The 19,944-nt window shown below is 53.2% G+C and overlaps 1 protein-coding gene across 5 annotated transcripts in view; it reads left to right on the forward strand.

Annotated features, from left to right (window-relative positions):
• The window catches only part of PER2 (period circadian regulator 2), a 45,957-nt gene that overhangs the window by 20,423 nt on the left and 5,590 nt on the right, over nucleotides 1-19,944 (forward strand). For all 5 annotated transcript variants that reach the window (XM_058436838.1, XM_032753252.2, XM_032753239.2 and 2 more), the window contains 15 exons: nucleotides 437-488; nucleotides 1,240-1,382; nucleotides 3,841-3,919; nucleotides 6,373-6,479; nucleotides 7,086-7,239; nucleotides 7,592-7,700; nucleotides 8,481-8,606; nucleotides 9,380-9,464; nucleotides 10,785-10,932; nucleotides 11,028-11,152; nucleotides 12,373-12,537; nucleotides 13,554-13,808; nucleotides 15,756-16,546; nucleotides 17,695-17,857; nucleotides 18,712-18,904. In XM_058436838.1, the coding sequence (XP_058292821.1) occupies nucleotides 437-488; nucleotides 1,240-1,382; nucleotides 3,841-3,919; nucleotides 6,373-6,479; nucleotides 7,086-7,239; nucleotides 7,592-7,700; nucleotides 8,481-8,606; nucleotides 9,380-9,464; nucleotides 10,785-10,932; nucleotides 11,028-11,152; nucleotides 12,373-12,537; nucleotides 13,554-13,808; nucleotides 15,756-16,546; nucleotides 17,695-17,857; nucleotides 18,712-18,904 (2,695 nt within the window). The remainder of the gene's footprint in view (nucleotides 1-436; nucleotides 489-1,239; nucleotides 1,383-3,840; nucleotides 3,920-6,372; nucleotides 6,480-7,085; nucleotides 7,240-7,591; nucleotides 7,701-8,480; nucleotides 8,607-9,379; nucleotides 9,465-10,784; nucleotides 10,933-11,027; nucleotides 11,153-12,372; nucleotides 12,538-13,553; nucleotides 13,809-15,755; nucleotides 16,547-17,694; nucleotides 17,858-18,711; nucleotides 18,905-19,944) is intronic.

Below are 19,944 nucleotides of genomic sequence, written 5' to 3' on the forward strand. Positions count from 1 at the left end.
TTGGTGTGTTTGCAGCAGTGCACCATGAGCGTGCTCGGTTGTAGGTTAGTTGGTGTGTTTGCAGCAGTGCACCATGAGCGTGCCCGGTTGTAGGTTAGTTGGTGTGTTTGCAGCAGTGCACCATGAGTGTGCTGGGTTGTTAGTTGGTGTGTTTGCAGCAGCATCATATACCGTTTTGAAAATGTAAGCCTCCTGGTGCTAGAATTTTAGCACTGCATAATTTGGAATGCACCACACTCATGAAGTGTTATGTAATTTTAGTCAAAAATGTAATAGAAGGTTTCTCAACTAAAGGATTTACTTTGTGCTTCCATAAATTTTCAGTTTTCACCTTGAATCTTGCTTGATTCCACTGCTCCTCTTTTGTTTGTGAGAAATGAGGAACACTGTATTTAGTTGTTGATTTCGTTGAATGACTTTGGGCTCTCTCTTCTAGATTCTTTTACTCAAGAATGCATGGAGGAGAAATCTTTCTTTTGCCGTGTCAGGTAAGCCTGGTTCCCAGTTTTCTTAAATTAGAAAACCGTATAAACATTTCACCCCAGCGCTGCTCCGCTTGAGGCTGGGGGGCGTGAGCCCTGCCCGCAGGGACTCAGCATGCCTGTTTCTGAAGTCTACCAGAAAACACAGTCAGTTACATTTTAAATGTGTACAGGTTGCTAAGAATGCGGCCAGCAGTGGAGTGATTTAACCTGCCCCTCATGGAAAATGGTGGCCAGGGGACCACTTTCTCTCTGTCTCCTGCAAAGGCCTGTACCCCAGGGTTGACAGAGTTTCCGAAAGCACTGCATCTTTTGGTTGTCTGTGCGTTCTTCTGGGGAGAGACCCATAGCTTTCCCGACAAGGGTCTTGGTCCAAACCAGGGTGACTGATTGAGCATCCAGCTGCACTGTCAGGAGTGACCCTAAGCCAGACCCTGGCACCCTCAGGAGTCAGGGCCGAGGACCCCTGGCGGGAGCAGCACCCCTTTTCTGTCTGCTTTACCAACCCAGAGTGCAGGCTGCTCCAGAGAAGGGCTGTGGAGCACTCCCACTGGTGGGGGTGTCAACTCTGATTTGCCCTTCGGTATGATGGGACTGCGGGAGGGACTGAAGAGGGCAGGGGGGCAGGCCCAGCTCCTCAGGCAGAGCAGAGGTACACATCACCTGCAGCGTGGCATGGGGCCCAGGTGTGGAGGAAACAGAACGGGACTGTTCCTGTATCACAGTTCCAAACTTTGAGCGTGGCTCTTCTCCACAGTGTCGGGAAAAGCCACGAGAATGAGATCCGCTACCACCCCTTCCGCATGACGCCCTACCTGGTCAAGGTGCAGGACCAACAAGGTGCTGAGAGTCAGCTTTGCTGCCTTCTGCTGGCAGAGAGAGTGCACTCTGGTTATGAAGGTAACAGCCAAGCCCAGGGCGAGGGCAGACGTTGTCTCTGGCTCCCCCTCAGTTACTCCTGTGGTTCACACATAACATCTGTACAACGGACTCCCAGCTGCGGTTCCCCAGCCTTGGCCTCTCCACCTCACCTCGGGCAGGGTCCCCATCTTTCTGGAGACTCAGCACACCCTGCTTGTCATGCGGCCCTCCCCACGGCAGATCACGGCATCTGGGTGCCAGCATCTCTCACCCCTGTCCACACCAGTGCTGTGACCCCTTCTCCCCTTTCCCTGGCTGCTCTGCCTTTTGTCCACAAAGTGGGAACAGCCCCGACAGGTCTGGGGCCCCACATCCTTCCCATCCTCATCCCCTGCCCCATGCCTCAGCCTAATGGGCCCCTCTGAAGGGCACTGATGTCGCTGCCTGCTCCAGAACCCCAAACAGTTCCTCAGCCCCCAAGAAATGAAGTGCTGGGCATCCCTCCCTCCCCACCTTGTCCCATCCTAACTTTTCCTGGGATTTCCCTTCCTCCCAGACAGACATGCACTGACATGACTCTCCAGGTGAATCAGCCTCCATACAAGGCTTGCTGTGCCTCTGTATGCCCAGCATTCGGGACCACAGTCTCTGCTCCTGTTGCCACCTCACTCACAGAATCCAGCTCACCTCACCATGACCCTCTTGGTCCATTAGCTCTTCTGGCTACCCCACCCCCAAAATAATATCTGGGCTCTTCTCTTGAAGCTCGAGGATACAAGGCATTGTGCCACCTTGATGGGTCCTTCCTGTGGTCCCTCTTAAGAGCCCGCTTTGTGGCATCTTGGTCCTTGTATTGGCCGAAATCCCTGGCCGGGAACTGTAGGTGCTCACCATGGCTGCTGAGCGAGTCACATGATCTCCAGATTCTCTGAAGGCAGGTGCATTCTGCAACTGCTGAACCCGGGGAAGCCAGCTGAGTCTGCTCTGCTGTGCTCACCACCTTCTCTGTGGTGAATGACAGCTTTTTAATTTTTTTTAAGAGACGGAGTCTTGCTCTTTCTCCTAGGCTGGAGTGCAGTGGTGCTATCTCAGCTCACTGCAACCTCCGCCTCCCGGATTCTAGCAATTCTCCTGCCTCAGCCTCCCGAGTACCTGGGACTACAGGTGGATGCTGCCACACCCAACAAATTTTTTTTTTTTTGGTATTTTAGTAGAGACGGGGTTTCACTGTGTTGCCCAGGCTGGTCTCGAACTCCTGAGCTCAGACAATCCACCTGTCTCGGCCTCCCAAAATGTGGGATTACAGGCGCGAGCCACTGCACCCAGCCAAATGACAGCCTTCTTAAAAGTGATAGAAATATTTTAAGTATGTGACTCTCTCTACAATGTTTGATGTGTTCCTGCGTGTATTACAGAATGTTCTTTTCCAAATAGTAAGGTTTAGAGAGGGTACATAGAGTTCAACAAGTTATTCCCCCAAATTACCAGTCTCCTTCAAGAATGAAAAATGTTGGAATTTTGAATGTTTTGTCCATGAATTGAGGAAAATTTTGGATATATGACTCACTTTATGCAAATTATTCTATCACCTTTGTCCACCTTTGTCAAGTTTCTAAACTGTGAAGTTCTCCAGTACAGTGACATTTGCTAAGAAATCTGAATCCAGACCAGGTGCAGTGGCTCATGCTGGTGGTCTGGCACTTTGGGAGGCTGAGGTGGGAGGATCTCTTGAGCCTGGGCATTTGAGACCATCCTGGGCAACATAGTGAGACCCTGTCTCATTAAAAAAAAAAAAAAAAATTTGAATCCAAGTATGTAACTCATTTTCCTAAAAATAATGTGTCAGATCACTGTAGTTTCATCTTAAACATCATAAAGATGGGGCCGGGCGCAGTGGCTCATGCCTGTAATCCCAGCACTTTGGGTGGCCAGGGTGGGTGGATCACGAGGTCAGGAGATCAAGACCATCCTGGCTAACACCGTGAAACCCTGTCTCAACTAAAAATACAAAAAATTAGCCGGGCGTGGTGGCACGCGCCTGTAGTCCCAACTACTGGGGAGGCTGAGGCAGGATAATCGCTTGAACCCGGGAGGCAGAGGTTGCAATGAGCCGAGATCGTGCCACTGCACCCCGGCCTGGGCGATGAAGCAAGACTCCGTCTCAAAAAAAAAAAAAAAAAAAATCGTAAAGATGGCCTTCCAGCCTTATTTTGCTAAGAGTAGTCTTTACGTGGTCTGTGTGGTTTTGTTAACATGGCAGTTTCGATTTACTAGACTAAAACTAGCATGCAAAGAAGCTAAGAAGGCTGGCCAGTGATCCCATAACCAGCGTTAAGGTTCTCAGTGTGGCAGGCTCTGTTGTTCAGAGTCCATGTTTTAATTTTTTCTTTAGCTGCTCATTACTCTGAATCTACAGGGTGTTTTCTGGTACTTTTAATATAACATTAAATATGCAGTTCTCAGGATCACAAATGTGTGCAATATTCTATTCTTTCAGCCCCTAGAATTCCTCCTGAAAAGAGAATTTTTACAACCACCCATACGCCAAATTGTTTGTTCCAGGATGTGGACGAAAGGTACGTGGTCTTGACCCACCCCCTTTTTCGTGTTTTTGATATAAAAGCTATTTAGCCAAAGCCAAGACTGCATCTTGGTTTTATAATTACATGATAATGGACAAAAACATGTAATTATATACAAGCAATGAAATAATTATGGAATTACACTGAAAACTTCCTAAGGTATGCACATGGTGTAATTGAGGCTTTCTGGAGAGCTGTTGATTGTTCTAATTGAGCCTGTCTTAATTCTCCCATGTAAACCCATTCGGAGTAGACGATGGTCCAGACAGAGGCGCTGTTGCCTGGGACCAGTGTCAGGGTGGAAGCCAGAGATGCCATTGGCTGGATCCCAGCCTGTGTGCTAGAGGCTTCTCCAGGAGACAGGATTTTCTTCATGCCTCAGAGCCCCACTTGGGTCCCTCTGTCTGGGTCTCCCCCTCAGGGTGCTGTAGCAGGTGCAAACGGTCTCAGTGAGATTTGGGAGCACCCATGTTCTGAGTGGCTTCTGCCCCCACCATGCATCTTCTCCCAGCTCCTCCACAAATGCATGAAGACTCCGAAAACACTTGGGCCGGCTGGGTGCAGTAGCTCACACTTACAAGCCTAGCACTCTGAGAAGCTGAGATAGGAGGATCACTTGAGGCCAGGAGTTTGAAACCAGCCTGTTTGAAACCAGGAGTTCAAAACATAGCAAGACCCTGTCTCTGCAAAATAAAAATAAAAATTAGCTGGGTGTGGTGTTGTGCACCTGTAGTCCCAGCTACTCAGAGGCTGAGGCAGGGGGAATCACTGAGCATAGGAGTTCAAGGCTACGGTGAGCTATGATTGCACCACTGCACTCCAGCCTAGGTCACAGCAAAAGACCCTGTCTCAAAAAAAAAAAGAAAAAAATGCGTGGGTTGCTGGCAGTAGTCACAGAAAAGTGACCTCAAGATACCACAGGAAGTGGACCAAGAAGCACCAGTGTGCTGGGTTCCTAAAATTAACCAGGTCACCTCCTAGAAGCTGGAGGATCAAGGCCTCTCCCTCCTCTGCTCTTGGCCCAGGGACACAGGCCCTCATCCTTGGAGTCAGGGCCACACAGCCTCCTTGGGAGGCTCTGTGGGTAAGAAGGGATCCGTCACTTCCAGCTCCAGGTTACTCAGGTGTGTCCGCGGGGCTGCCTGGGGCAGAGCCAGTTTGCAGATGCAGGCTTCTGGACACCACCCTGCCCTGCAGAACCAGGATCTTGGAGGGCAGGGCCTGGGGCCATATATGTAAAGCAGCCTCGGGAGACTTTTCTTCCTTCAGAGATCTGAGAACTGTCTGTAATCCACTCCCGTGCCAACTTGGTGTCCAGCTCAGCCCTGGGCAGGGAGGTTGGCAGACAGGTGCACCTGGCATGATGGGCCACAGCCTGCAGGCTCTCCTTGTTGAAGTTTTATGTGCGGCCTAGCTCACAAAACCCAAGGCCAGCCAGAGCAGGTGGCCAGGGCTCCCCCTCCTCCTCCCCTCCTTCTTTTCATCCTCCACCCCCTTTCTGCTCCCTCCTCTTCCTCCTCCCCCTCTTTTTCCTTCCTGTTCCCCCGCTCTTCTCCTCTTCCTTCCTCCTCTTCCTCCTTCAGCAAGGCCTTGATGGGACGGATGCCAGATGCCAGGAACATTCTGTATGTCCTGTCCAAAGGAAAACATGAGGCCTGAAGAGAGAGCCTCAGACAAGAAGGAGGAAATCAAAGAATAATGCCAGGCCCGTGAGAAAGTTCTGCACCATGGTCTAAAGATTCACAGGGAAAATCCTTCCACACAAGCAGCAGAATTTGAGGAAACATTGGTTTGGATGCAACAAGTGTTAAGAGGCAGCTGGGGAGAAGAAACGGTCGGTGGAGCCGGCAGAGGGCGCTGGGCGCAAACAGAAGCGGAAGGTGCTGCTGAAGTTCAGCTCCGTCCTGCAACGGAGCAAAGCCACAGCTCCAGGACGAGGCATGAGTGCACAGGGCAGAGGCCCAGCCAGCCACCGAGACTCCAGAGAAGCCACAGTAAACCAACTGGACGCTGAGGCCAAAGTCACATGAGACCAGGCTGGAAAAGAAGCACATACAAAGGGTTTTCCGAGGCCCAGGCGAAACTTGTTAAGCAAAAATCCATGCCAGGTCACATGTGGCCAAACTAATGAATGACACCGAAAAAGAAAAAGATGCTGGAAGGAAGAAAACAAAAGCATGATCATGACTTACCTTTCGGGAGGTGAAACGCAGAGCTGAACTCAGGCCCCAGCAGAGGGAGCCTCCTTCGGCGTCCTGGACAGTGAACCTTCATTTGCTATTGATTGAAAGTCTAACTGGTTCTGTTAGTCCAACTTTTGATGGGGGGGGGGGGGGGGGGTGGGGTTTGGAGTGTATCTTCTCTTTCCAGGGAATAAGATGGTTCTTAGTGACAGTCTCCTCCGCTGTTTGGACGCCGATCCTAGCGTGTGTCTGCTTGCCTTCCAGGGCGGTCCCTCTCCTGGGCTACCTACCTCAGGACCTGATTGAAACCCCAGTGCTCGTGCAGCTCCACCCTAGTGACAGGCCCTTGATGCTGGCCATCCACAAAAAGAGTAGGTCCCCTTTTCACGGTACATCCTGAAGTGTTTGGCGGAAGTTCGTGTGTCCTTGGGGCTGCTTCTTGGGACCAGTCTAGCTCTGACGGGTCAGATCAGCTAAGGACAACCAGGTGGTAGACGCCTGCCTCGCCACCTCACTCCTGGCACTGCAGTGCCCAGTGGAGTCGAGAGAGAGGGGTAAACTCATGTGAGTTCCTTTGTGGCCAGTTGTTTCTCATTCCGTGGCCAGAGTCCGTGGCATCTCATGTTTACTGTTGGCTTCAGTGGCGCATGGGAGGAGGGGAGACCAGTTCATCTGTGGCTAGGAAGGTTCTCACCAGGCCAGGGGAGTGACAGTGCATGTCCTCACCAAGCCCAGCCCTCACAGACGCAAGTGACACTAGCAGAGGTGAAACATGGGATGAAACAGCTCCTGCTGGAAACAGCCTCCTGGTAATCTACAGCAAAAACGAGAGGTTGAAAGCAGTGGCTTTGAAGAAGTGTTCATATCCCTACAGTTTGCAAATGATCCCGGGCCTGAGTGAATCTTGACTTGTCTCTCTCTACTGTAAATCCTGTTTGCTCCCCTTTTCCCCTGAATGCTGGCTTTTGCTCTTCTAGTCCTGCAGTCAGGCGGGCAGCCTTTCGACTATTCTCCCATTCGGTTTCGCGCCCGGAACGGGGAGTACATCACGCTGGACACCAGCTGGTCCAGCTTCATCAACCCATGGAGCAGGAAAATCTCCTTCATCATTGGGAGACACAAAGTCAGGGTGTGAGTGCTCCAAGGGCCCGAGGTGGCTCAGGGGTCTCGGGTGGGGATCTCGGGCTGTCCTCACCTCCCAGCAACAGATGGCATAGGGAGGGGCTGAGAGGCCAAGATCGAAACCTTGCCTCCTGCCACCAATCTGGAGCCCCAGGCTGGTAGGCAGGGGTGACCTGTCCTCTGACCCCAGGTGGGAGGGACCTCATTCGGCAGAGTAGGGAGTGGACAGGCAGAAGCCTGGGGGGCTGCAGGGGAGAGGCAGAGGGCCCGCCCAGGCAGGCAGCATGTAGTGGCTATACAGTCACGCCAGAGAGGTCCCCCTGTGGGGCCCCATCTAACAAGATGAATTAAAACCACGCAGGGGCCCTTTGAATGAGGACGTGTTTGCAGCCCACCCCTGCACAGAGGAGAAGGCCCTGCACCCCAGCATTCAGGAGCTCACGGAGCAGATCCACCGGCTCCTGCTGCAGGTGGGTGTGGCGCCTGCATGCCCTCCTCCCAGGTAGCAGCCTGAGCACCCCCTGTGGAGGACATGGGCTCTGAACCCTGGTCCTGGCACACCCACTCAGACAGCTTCATCTGTCATTCTCTGAACATCCCCCAGGGGACAGTTTGGGCATAGACTGTGCTAGTCCAAGACAGTCCATAGTACCCTTGGCTCTCTCCAGCCTTGCATTCGACCTTGTCTGAACTGCAGCCCTGAGTGAGTAGCTGAAGGACATGTGCAGACCCCGTGATCTGACACAGGCTGCATAGTCCCAGAGTGACCTCTCAGTGGTGCAGGGGCTCATTCTAATCCAGAGCAGTGGGACTTAGGGAAGGGACATTGTACTCAAGGTCCCTAAAAAAATCAGGCCCACTGCAGTCAACCCCTCGCCTGAGTAGGCGTCCGCCTGTCAGTTCCCGGAGGCTGTGGCGTGAAGCTGTCATCACATCTTGTTTGTTTTAAACCCCTCCATAGAGGCGTGGCTGGCTGCAGCCATGCGTTGATGAGCGGGTTGGACACATTCCTTTGGTGCCGTCTCCTCGGTGACTGCATGTCTGGGTCTGGGTCGGCGCACCGCGGCTGGAGGCTGGGAGTCTACCTCTGGAACTGACCCTGGGGTTTAAACCTCAGCTCCCCTGGTCTTTGCCATGTAGCCTTAGGCAGGTCACCATCCTCTCTGTGAAACAGGGTGTGTGGGCAGGGGGCCACATGCGCAGCTCAGCAGCCCTGGCTGTGTCTGTAGCGCTGTCTGCTGTCTCCCCAGCCCGTCCCCCACAGCGGCTCCAGTGGCTACGGGAGTCTGGGCAGCAACGGGTCCCATGAGCACCTTATGAGCCAGACCTCCTCCAGCGACAGCAACGGCCATGAGGACTCACGCCAGAGGAGAGCCGTACGTCCCCTTCCATTCTCCCTGAGAAGATGAGTTTGTGGATGTCCCTCCAGAGTTAAAAAGCGCACTCAAGACAACCTTTGGCAGTTAGGAGAGAGGCTTCATGATCGCAGCTGTTTCTGCTTCCTTCCTAAACTTTGTTCACTTGGGACTTTTTAATCTCTTAAGAGTTGAAAGAGCTAGAAACCATAGCTAAGTGTTGGTTGAAAATTATTTAAAACAGACAAGCAAAAGTGAAGATTTAACTAGGATAGAAAGAAGAAAATGTGGGCTGGGTGCGGTGATTCACGCCTGTAATCCCAGCACTTTGGGAGGCCGAGGCAGGCGTATCACCTAAGGTCAGGAGTTCAAGAACAGCCTGAGCAACATGGTGAAACCCCGTCTCTACTAAAAATACAAAAATTAGCCAGGCATGGTGCTCCTGTAATCCCAGCTCCTGGGGAGGCTGAGGCAGGAGAATGGCTTGAACCCAGGAGGCAGAGGTTGTGGAGAGACAAGATTGCGTCACTGCACTCCAGCCTGGGTGACAGAGCAAGACTCTGTCTTAAAAAAGAAAAGAAAAGAAAATGTAATGTGCCGTTTTGCTTTATTTTTTATTATTATTTAGGATCATCAAAGAGGTTTTATCTAGCTCCACACCTGTCAAATTTGTCATTCACAATTTCCTTCTGTGTTGCTGAAATTATTTCAGCCATCCTCTGTTCTCACTTTGCGGGACAGACTGAAGGAGGTCTCCTAGAATGAATAACGTGTTCATTTTGTTTTTCTTCAAGGAAATTTGTAAAAATGGTAACAAGACCAAAAATAGAAGTCATTATTCTCACGAATCTGGAGAACAAAAGAAAAAATCCGTTACAGGTAAAAAAAAAAATTCAGCATTTCCTTACTGAAACTAGAGAATGGCCACATGAGAAGAGGGAACCTGGGTTGAATGCTGACTCTGGCTGGCAGGGAGTCTACCTTGTAGCCGTGCCACACCCCCTTCTGTGTTCAGCACAGTCTGCAGCTTCCAAGAGGCGAGAGCAGCCCAGTCCTGCACGCCGCCAGTGCAGGCACTGATGTCCACACTGGGCACCTGATGCTCTGCAGGCCTGGCGGGTGTGGCTAGGTGTGCAGGCCTGGGGAGCTGTGGCCAGCTGTGCCTTCCTGCACCGTGGCCTGCCCTCTGGGTGTGCCTGGGAGCCACGGCCTGGGCCGCTCGTTCTTGCTGTACAGAGTGGCTATATGGCTGTATGTTTACACTTGCAAACCCTTCACTCACACACACACACACAACTGCCGATGGTTTGGCCAGCATCCACCTACACTCAAACCAAACCTGTCTGAAGTGGAGAGTGCCACTCAGGGGCTGCCGACCCACCCCCATTGCAGCAGCCCTTTCCTACCACAGCGCCACACTTCCCAGGCAGCTTCACACTGTCATGCGTGGGTTCAGATTCATGCTGCTCCTCTGTCCTGCATGTATTTCTCACAGCATGCACCCAGACACGTGTGTGCACACATGCATGCATCCCAGTCCCCTCCCCGTGGTGGGCCCTTGCTCATTGTCTGTGCTCAGGCCGAAGCCTCCTGTGGGGAGCACCAGCCAGACACTGCTAGGACTTTTGGCCTTGGGGATGTGTTGGTGGACATGCTGCCTGCTGGACTCTGTGCTGGGTGTTGGGGACACACTAATGAGCTAGACACAGCTCTGTGCTCGAGGGCCCCTGGGGGACAGGCATGTGATGAACGTCATTGGGGCAAGAGTCGAATCTGCAGCACAGTGAGGAGGCAGTTGCCATCATAATTGTTACTAGCAGGGATCACCTTGAAAACACTGGCCTGGCCCAGGAGGAGCATAAAGTACGTGGGTTCTCATTGGCCCTGAAAGTTTAAGAGTTAAGTGAGAACTGCTGTCTCCCACTGCTGAGTCCCTGACCCCTGGGCACAGCCTAGACCCCAGAGAGAAGCAGACACCAGGCTGGGCAGCGGCTCCCTCCCAGGTCTCTCTGTGGACGGCACTGTGGTGCTTGTGCCCACAGGGCTGCCAGATGCCAGGCTGTCCCCAGGCTTCCATACCCATGAAGCAGAATCTGAGTCCCCAGCCCTGTCTTCAGGTAGAACGAAAATGCTTTCTAAATGCACAGTGTTTTCTTTGGGAGAAAAATAAATGAAAGAACAATTTTGCCATTCCTTCAGAAATGCAAACTAATCCCCCAGCTGAGATGAAAGCTGCCCCTGCCGTGGAAAAGGACAGCCTGGGGGTCAGCTTCCCCGAGGAGTTGGCCTGCAAGGACCAGCCCACCTGCTCCTACCAGCAGATCAGCTGCTTGGACAGCGTCATCAGGTACACCGGCATTTCCAGCCGAGTCTCCACCATCTCACGCACCTTCCCGCCTCTCATGTCGTGTGGCCTCACCAGTGGTTCATGCCTTCACACAGGTACTTGGAGAGCTGCAACGAGGCTGCCACCCTGAAGAGGAAGTGCGAGTTCCCAGCAAACGTCCCAGCGCTAAGGTCCAGTGATAAGCGGAAGGCCACAGTCAGCCCAGGGCCACATGCCGGAGGTATCTAATCTGTGTAGAGCCATGTACGTGTGAAATAATGTACATCCTCTGGAGTAGACTCAGATGTCCCCATGGCTTCTGTGGACACAGTGTAAGGGTGTAGGCTGTTTTTCAAATGATGAAAGTAGTTCAAAAGTCAGCACCCTTCTTAGGAGCTAGAGGCAAAGATGGTTCTGTCAGAGCCTTGGCTTTGAGAACAGGAACCCAGTGGGTCTGCTGGAGGCCTGGGGCCGTCCCCTGACCCCCCTCATGCAGCCACACTGCGGGGACATCTGATCCCCTCATGCAGCCACACTGCGGGGACATCTGATCCCCTTCATGCTGCCACACTGAGGGGCCGTCTGCTGACCCCCTCATGCAGCCACACTGGTCTCAAGTTGTCAGTCTAGGGCAGGCCTTCTTTCCAGTGCGTCTCAGAGGGGCCCTTGTGCCTGAATGTTAACATGCCCCATAAATCACATTAAATCCCAGGCTGCTTAACACAATGCCATCAGTGTTGCTGGTGTTCACCACCAGGATTAGAAATGGTACCCTGGCCGGGCGCGGTGGCTCACGCCTGTAATCCCAACAGTTTGGGAGGCCGAGGTGGGTGGATCACTTGAGGTCGGAGTTCAAGACCAGCCTGGCCAACGTGGCGAAACCCCATCTCTACTAAAAATACAAAAATTAGCTGGGCCTCATGGCGCATGCCTGTAATCCTAGCTACTTGGGAGGCTGAGGCAGGAGAATCGCTTGAACCTGGCAGGCGAAGGTTGCAGTGAGCCAAGATTGCATCACTGCACTCCAGCCTGGGTGACAGAGCGAGACTCCATCTCAGAAAAGAAAAAAGAGAGAAACGGTATCCCAGATTATGGTTGGCTCCTGACTGTCGGAAAAGCCCCTCCCCACAGGCCTGCAGAAAGGCTGCCTGGCTGCAGGCAAGAGCCCCTCACCAAGCGTTCCCTGCAGCTACCAAGCTGCTGCGCCTCCCCGCAGAGGACTCGGGATTTAAGTGTGTAACTGCTCCCATTTCAGAACTTTCTCTTTTCCACTATTCTCCTATGAATAAACATTGGGGACAAATCATCCCATGCCCGGGCCAGAGCATCTGTGGGATGGGATGGGATGGGTTGTGTGCACCCTGGTGTGGAAGCTGTATGGGCACTCCGGTGTCGGTTTCTCAGCTGCACAGTGCATTGTAATGACACGCTAATGTTTGTTCCCCCCTTCCTCTCATGAAGAGGCAGAGCCGCCCTCCAGGGTGAACAGCCGCACGGGAGTAGGCACACACCTGACGTCGCTGGCACTGCCGGGCAAGGCAGAGAGTGTGGCGTCGCTCACCAGCCAGTGCAGCTACAGCAGCACCATCGTCCATGTGGGAGACAAGAAGCCGCAGCCGGAGTTAGGTGCGACCATGGGCTCTTGGATCGGAGAGCAGTCTGATTTTTAAACATGAAAACAAGAAGTTTGCCATCTTAATTTCTTTTTCTAAGTGCAGAAGAACCCCACCATAGCCCGATAGGGGGGGCGTTTCAGGAAATCCAGTTACGTAAAATGCAGGGTGGAGTGCAACCAGCCAGGGCCCAGGCAGCAACCTGTCCAGGTCCCTGCTGCCTTGTGGTGCCCCCCAGTGGCAGTTGTCTGTTCTGGCATCAAGGCAGGAGGGTCGATTGTGGTGCAAGATCTTATCCCCTTTAATTGGTGCAGAGAGAGCACTGGGAGCGAGGTCCCACCTCCCTCTTCCCTGGGCGGGCCTGGGGTTCTTTCCTCTGCCCAGCAGAAGGTGCGACCGTTAGCCCACCCTGTTTGTGGACAGGAGCCAGTACAGGTGGTAAATAGATTTACAACGAACGCATTGGTGGCTGAGTGTTCTTATTCTTTAGAATATTATGATTAAAATGAATCCTGAATTTGTTCTTTACTAAGAAGAGGGAGATGATGAGGAAAAAGTGTATGTCCAAGATCCAGTCCCCAAGCCCTCCCTTTCAGGATGGTCAGTGGCCCTGCCTGTCCCCCGTCTTGTCTGCCCCGTGGACCCATAGGGTCCCATCTGTTACCATGCCTGGTCCCAAACCCGGAAGGACTCAGCACGTTGACCCAAGTTTCTGATGTTCTGAAAGCTAAGGACAGCCCAGGGATATCTTCAGCAGCAGAGCTGAAGCCCAGGGTTCGCCACGTTTCCGTTTGTTCAGGCCCAGGTTGCTGAGCACCTGGCTGTCAGGGCTGGCCTGCCCTGCTTCCTGCCTGTTGCCATGAACTTTCTCAGAAAGCTAAATGAAAACATTGTAGTTTCATCCTCATGCCACAGGCATCATGAAATCACTTTATATGTGAATGATTTGTCTTGTTCGTGAATATAGTGTGGCCTTAAAATAATAAACAGGGCACGTGTGGACCAGAGCCCTGGGTTCTTGTGTTACAGAGATGGTGGAAGATGCTGCGAGTGGGCCAGAATCCCTGGACTGCCTGGCGGGCCCTGCCCTGGCCTGTGGTCTCAGCCAAGAGAAGGAGCCCTTCAAGAAGCTGGGCCTCACCAAGGAGGTACTTGCTGCACACACACAGAAGGAGGAGCAGAGCTTCCTGCAGAAGTTCAAAGAAATAAGAAAACTCAGCATTTTCCAGTCCCACTGCCATTACTACTTACAAGAAAGATCCAAGGGGCAGCCAAGTGAACGAAGTAAGTGATACCCAAATTAAAAGTGGGTTTTAAAAGACTTCATTCCTGTTGGTACTGAGTCCAGTGCTGGTTTCAAAATGTGAAATGTGTCCAGTTTCAGAAGCATTAACATGTGAGACAGCTGTTGGAACTTCCCCGGCAACGCCATCTGTTTCTGTAGAACTTCCCATCGGGGGAGTGCTCTCAGGATGTCAGCTTGCATTCCCGGGGAATAGTCCCAGTCTAGTGCCTGGGGAGGGCAGAACCATGGCAGGGCAGTGCTGCTATGCCCACATTTCTTGCCTGAGTAACCATGTGGGCAGGGGCCCCACCTGGACGGGACCTCCAGAGAATCAGCTAATTCAACTTCAAGATAGTGGGCATGTGGTGCTGGGCACATGAGGAAGGAGGGGTGTACCATTCCTGGCGCCCTTCTCCCCAGGAGATGCACCCTCCTGACTGGGCCAGCCTCAGGGCTGGGCTTTGGACTCCAAAGTCAGGCAGAGTCCATGGTCATGGTGTGGGAAGCTGCTCTGTAGGCCAGGTGCCACTCGGGGGGTTGAAGGTCAAGGGATGAAGTAAAATAGATGAGCTTCTTCACCCCTTTCCTGGCTCAGGAGTCTGGCTCCTGATCCCCCAGTTCCTTCCCATACTCCCAGACACTTGTTAGAGATGCTGCCTCTTCCCTTCCCCCTGGGACACTGGCACAGGGGTCAGAGCCAGTGAGCCCGGGAAGGCACTCACCACAAGGACCCAGCTCCCCCGGGTCTCTGGGCAGACGCACCAAGGGAAATGTGTAAGAAATTAAGCTCACAGCTTCCTTGAGGATTATGTCTTCTCCACTCTTTCCTTTCTCTCCTTCTTCCCCAGATTCAAGAGTTACTGCCAGCCCATAGAGAACCTCTGTAGAAATTAGAAAAAGGTGCACTCCATGGCCCTGAGCAGACCCACCCCATGGGACCAGCCTAGTGCAGAGTTCCCGCTCTTGCTTGCCCCCTAGACAACTCTGTAGCCTTATGCAGGGCACAGACTACAGAGCTGTCTAGGGCAGCCCTGCCAGACCCAGACATGATAACCCAGGAACCCAGTGCTTTAGCCACTGTTCCCACCAGGGGACAGATTTCTTGTGAAAAGAACACCAGATAGGCTGAATTGCAAAACCTCCATTTACATAGGAGTTTGCCTTGGACTAGCCCATTTCCCTTCAGCACATCCCAAAGGCATGGGACCGCCTTGGCACAGCTAACAGGAGATGTCCCAGACACCTGCTGCAAGAGCCCCAAGTCACTCTGCGTGATGTGAGAGGAAAACCAAAGTTCCCTGGATCCCCCCCCCACTCCCCAGGGAGGCCATGGGGACATACCCAGAGTCCCTCCTTCACCAGTTGAGCCCCTCCATGTTCCTGAAGAAAGCCTTACTCAACAGCACTGTCATTGCAGAGGAAGAATTTGGTTGCAAGGCAATGCTCCCCTCTGATCTTGCTCAGGCTGTTTGACAGGTGAAAGAGGAAACTTCCCTCTTTAAGGAACAGTAGTGACAGTGCTTATAAATTGAAAAATAGAGGAGGTCAGTGGCTCTACGGTTCAGATTTCACAAACCAATTTTTCCCCCAAATACTGGGGAACAGCAGAGATGTGACAGATTTTTTTCTACTTAAGAAACAGAACTTTCTATTACCACTTATCATATTAGCATTTCATAAAAGAAAGGACATTTAATACCAGAAGAAAATAAGGAATGTGATCCTGCAATTAAGAGCTTGTCCTTTAAGTTGATTCAGTTTAGTTTTATGGAAAAACCTGATGTTTTGCCCTGATTTTTCTCCCTTCACTGAGGATCAGGGAAAACCACTTGGTGGACCAGGCAGGCCATGGGCCAGCATTTGGAAACCCAGGACTGTTGAACGAAGAGGTGTCTTCAAATTTGGAGTTAAAATTTTAACTCCAAGTATTTGTTTTTCTGCATTAGCTGCCCCTGGACTAAGAAATACTTCCGGAGTAGATTCACCTTGGAAAAAAACAGGAAAGAACAGAAAATTGAAGTCCAAGCGGATCAAACCTCGAGACTCATCTGAGAGCACTGGATCTGGGGGGCCCGTGTCTGCCCGGCCCCCGCTGGTGGGCTTGAACGCCACAGCCTGGTCACCCTCGGACACGTCCCAGTCCAGCTGCCCGGCCGTGCCCTTTCCCACTCCAGTGCCAGCAGCTTATTCGCTGCCCGTGTTTCCAGCGCCAGGGACTGTGGCGGCACCCCCTGCACCTCCCCACACCAGCTTCGCAGTGCCTGCTGTGCCCGTGGACCTCCAGCACCAGTTTGCAGTCCAGCCCCCACCTTTCCCTGCCCCTTTGGCCCCTGTTATGGCGTTCATGCTACCCAGTTATTCCTTCCCCTCGGGGACCCCAAACCTGCCCCAGGCCTTCTTCCCCAGCCAGCCTCAGTTTCCAAGCCACCCCACACTCACATCCGAGATGGCCTCTGCCTCGCAGCCTGAGTTCCCCAGCCGGACCTTGATCCCCAGACAGCCATGTGCTTGTCCAGCCACCCGGGCCACCCCACCATCGGCCATGGGTAGGGCCTCCCCGCCTCTCTTCCAGTCCCGCAGCAGCTCGCCCCTGCAGCTCAACCTGCTGCAGCTGGAGGAAGCCCCTGAGGGTGGCACTGGGGCCACGGGGACCACAGGGGCCACAGAGACAGCAGCTGTGGGGGCGGACTGCAAACCTGGCACTTCTCGGGACCAGCAGCCGAAGGCGCCTCTGACCGTAAGGATTTTCTGATGCTCTTTCCCCAAAGCAGGCAGCAAACAGCACACCTGGCAGGCCGGCCGCACATGCTCAGTTCAGACATGGGGGTTACAGGATTGAGGTTTCCACCAAACCCTGTAGATTGCCATGAATGTGTGTGCCAGAAATTCATGCTTCCCACTTCATCCTATCAGAGTAGATGATTCGAAGCCTCTTATTGTCGTGGAATCTGAATGAAGGAGGAGAGATTGTGGTACAGACTCCAGAAAGAAGCATGTGACTTGACAGTATTTATGGGCTTCGAATGTTTAAATGACTCTTCAAAGATAAAGCACAGTCAGGTTAAATACCAGAGCTAGGGCTCCTCAGGGTGTGGCGCCAGAGCCTGGCTCAGGTGGCCCCGGTGAAGGCGGAGAAGGAGGGGGACACAGCCCTAAAACCAGCGTGACCTCAGTTTCCATCCTCTGCAGGCGTAGGGACACTGTGTGGGATTCTTAACCAGTTAATGAAATGGTAGCTGTATTTGCAGTTAAACACTTGTGTTTCTGAACGAGCTCAAGTGTGTGGGAACACCAGCAGCAGTGCAGTCTGTAGGCCTCAGGCGATTCCCTGCCTTGGCCGGGGGACCCAGGGCTCCCGGGTGAGGAAGTGCAAGCATGTAGATCTATGGAGCTTCTCCCAGTCCTCCCGCCACCTCTGGGCTCCTGCTTCTGGAGTCCTGGGCCTACAGTCTGGGTTTCCAAGGAAAGGAGAGTCAGGGATGCTCCCCAGGCCAGGCCCCACCCTCACTCCCAAGGCAGCCCCCACATGGGGTGCTGTGAGAGGCGTTTTCCCCATCCATGTCTGCTGCATGCGAGGAGGGGGCTGTGGCCAAGGAGCAGCCTGAGGCTTTCCCCCCTGGAGCCCAGGTATTGCCGTCTTCCATGTGACTCTTCCAAAATTAAATGTAACTAGACGGTATCCATAGAGCATCAGTGGAATTTGCACCGTAAGCCTGGTGGTGATGCGTGGTCTGCTCGTTAGGCCCTCCCTGGCCGTGAACCTCGCAGCCGCTCCACAGCGCCCCTCCACCCTCACCCCACTCATGCCCCCCACCCCCACCCCGCCGCGTGTGCTGTGTCCTGACTGAGCCCCTGAACAGCAGTGTCTGCTTCCTGTCCCTAAAGCGTGATGAACCCTCAGACACGCAGAACAGTGATGCCCTTTCCACATCAAGCGGCCTCCTAGACCTCCTGCTGAATGAGGACCTCTGCTCGGCCTCGGGCTCTGCTGCTTCGGAGTCTCTGGGCTCTGGCTCACTGGGCTGCGACGCCTCCCCACGTGGGGCAGGTATGTTGGCCCTGGCGGGGTGTTAGGCACTTGGGAGGTTCTCGCAGGATGCACTGCCCCAGAGCCACAGGCCGGCCTCTGTGCTCAGAACAGGGATCACCGGCACTCCCCAAGCAGCTGTCAGAGCCCATGCAGACACCCACACAGACACACTCTCCCTGTTCAGCATGGCCGGCCCTAGCTAGTCAGAATTCCACATGCTCCCTGTTTGCTTCTGATTTCGGTGCCTACAGGCCTCACACCCTGGTTCCTTGTGGGACCAGCCCTCTGACTCCCCAGATAGTGGTTTGCCTTCTTGCATTAGTTCCACTTGGTGAACTGAGGGTGTGGAGCACCTGCAAGCCTCTACCCGCTGGGATCTTTCACATGTGATTTGGAATCTCAGTCACCAGAAATGCACGCACTCTCCACAAAATTGAAGCTCCCCTACTTCTCTGGAGTGAGCTTTCACCTCGCCTCCCTTCGCAGGCCTGCTGCACAGGTGAGGCTGGCTAGGGAGCGCTCCAGGCCAGCTACCTCCCCTTGTGGGAAACTGCAGTGCCCTGTGGTCCGCATGAGTGAGATGGTGAGAGCTTGGGAGAGGTGGTCAAGGCTTCTAACACGCAGCTCTACCTGAGCTGCTCAGGGCTTCACAGGAAAGAATCGCCTGCGTGGCACTAGCAGAGATCCTGTTTCCCAATTACCCAGAGCATTCAAGAAGTGGGAAGAGAAGGGGAACATGCACCGGCACAGATAGCCAATACCTAAGAAGGCGCTGGGCTCTCTCAAATCATTCTGACTTTGAGGAAGCACATTATGCAAGGTTTAATTTCATATGTCGAGGTTTTGACGCACCACGTTTTTTGTTTTTAAAGGCAGTAGTGACACAAGTCATACCAGCAAATATTTTGGAAGCATTGACTCCTCAGAGAATAATCACAAAGCAAAAATGAACACTGGCATGGAAGAAAGTGAGCGTTTCATTAAGTGCGTCCTGCAGGATCCCATCTGGCTGCTGATGGCAGATGCGGACAGCAGTGTCATGATGACATACCAGCTGCCTTCCCGGTAACCACCCAGCGTTTTCCTAGGCACCTGGGGAGGGATGGGGTTCAGGAGTTGCCAGAAACAAGGTCAAGGTCATTCAGATGGGGCGAGACGTCCCTCCGAAAGACTTAGATCTAGTTGAGTGTAGCAGAGAAGCAGGCTTACCTCTGGACAATTCTGCCAGGCTAGTACAGGATGACCCTGGCCCTGCAGTGTGGCCAGGGTAAGCCGGGGCCGTGTGGATTCACACCCTACAGCCTTCGAGGAAGACAGGCCCCTGGTGCCTCCTTCACAGTGCCACGCTCGACTTTTACAAAGCATTGGTGCCAGCATGTCTTGCTTTGTTGCCCAGTAACCCTGTGAGGTAAATGGGGTGTGTCTGGCTGTCTGACTTAGAGTTGAAGGAACCAAGTGTCAGAGCAGGTGACCAGCCCAGGGAGCGGGCTGCTCTGCAGTGACCCGAGGGCTCTGTGTCCACATCAGGCTGCCATAGGGAACTGCATGTGGTCCCTTCCCCTGCGGAGCACCCGCTTGGCATGGGAAGCTGGGAGGAAAGAAAAGAAGGAAAAATGAACCCTGTGTGAGTCTGTTTCCACACTGCTGTAAAGAAATACCTGAGACTGGGTAATTTATAAAGGAAAGAGGTTTAGTTAACTCACAGTCCTGCAGGGCCAGGGAATCCTCAGGAAACTTACAGTCATGGTGGAAGGGAGGAGAAGCAGGAGAAGCAAGCACCTTCTTCACAAGGCGGCAGCAAAAGAGCACAAGCGAAGGAGGAACTGCCAAATACTTATAAACCCATCAGATCGCGTCACAACTCACTATCACCGGGACAGGGTGGGGGAACCGCCCCCATGATCCAGTCACCCCTCACCAGGTCCCTCCCTCAACATGTGGGTATTACAGTTCCAGATGAGACTTGGGTGGGGAGACAGAGCCAAACCATATCAAACCCCTAAGTCCTCTGGTCAGCTAGTGGATATGGGGGCTCCATCCCCAGGGCAGCTGTAGTCCAGCCCAGCACTGGCCAGTGGCAGGGGAATGCCATCCTGCTGGCAAGA

The sequence above is a fragment of the Hylobates moloch genome, unplaced genomic scaffold, assembly GCF_009828535.3.
Source record: "Hylobates moloch isolate HMO894 unplaced genomic scaffold, HMol_V3 SCAFFOLD_1, whole genome shotgun sequence".
NCBI lineage: Eukaryota > Metazoa > Chordata > Mammalia > Primates > Hylobatidae > Hylobates > Hylobates moloch.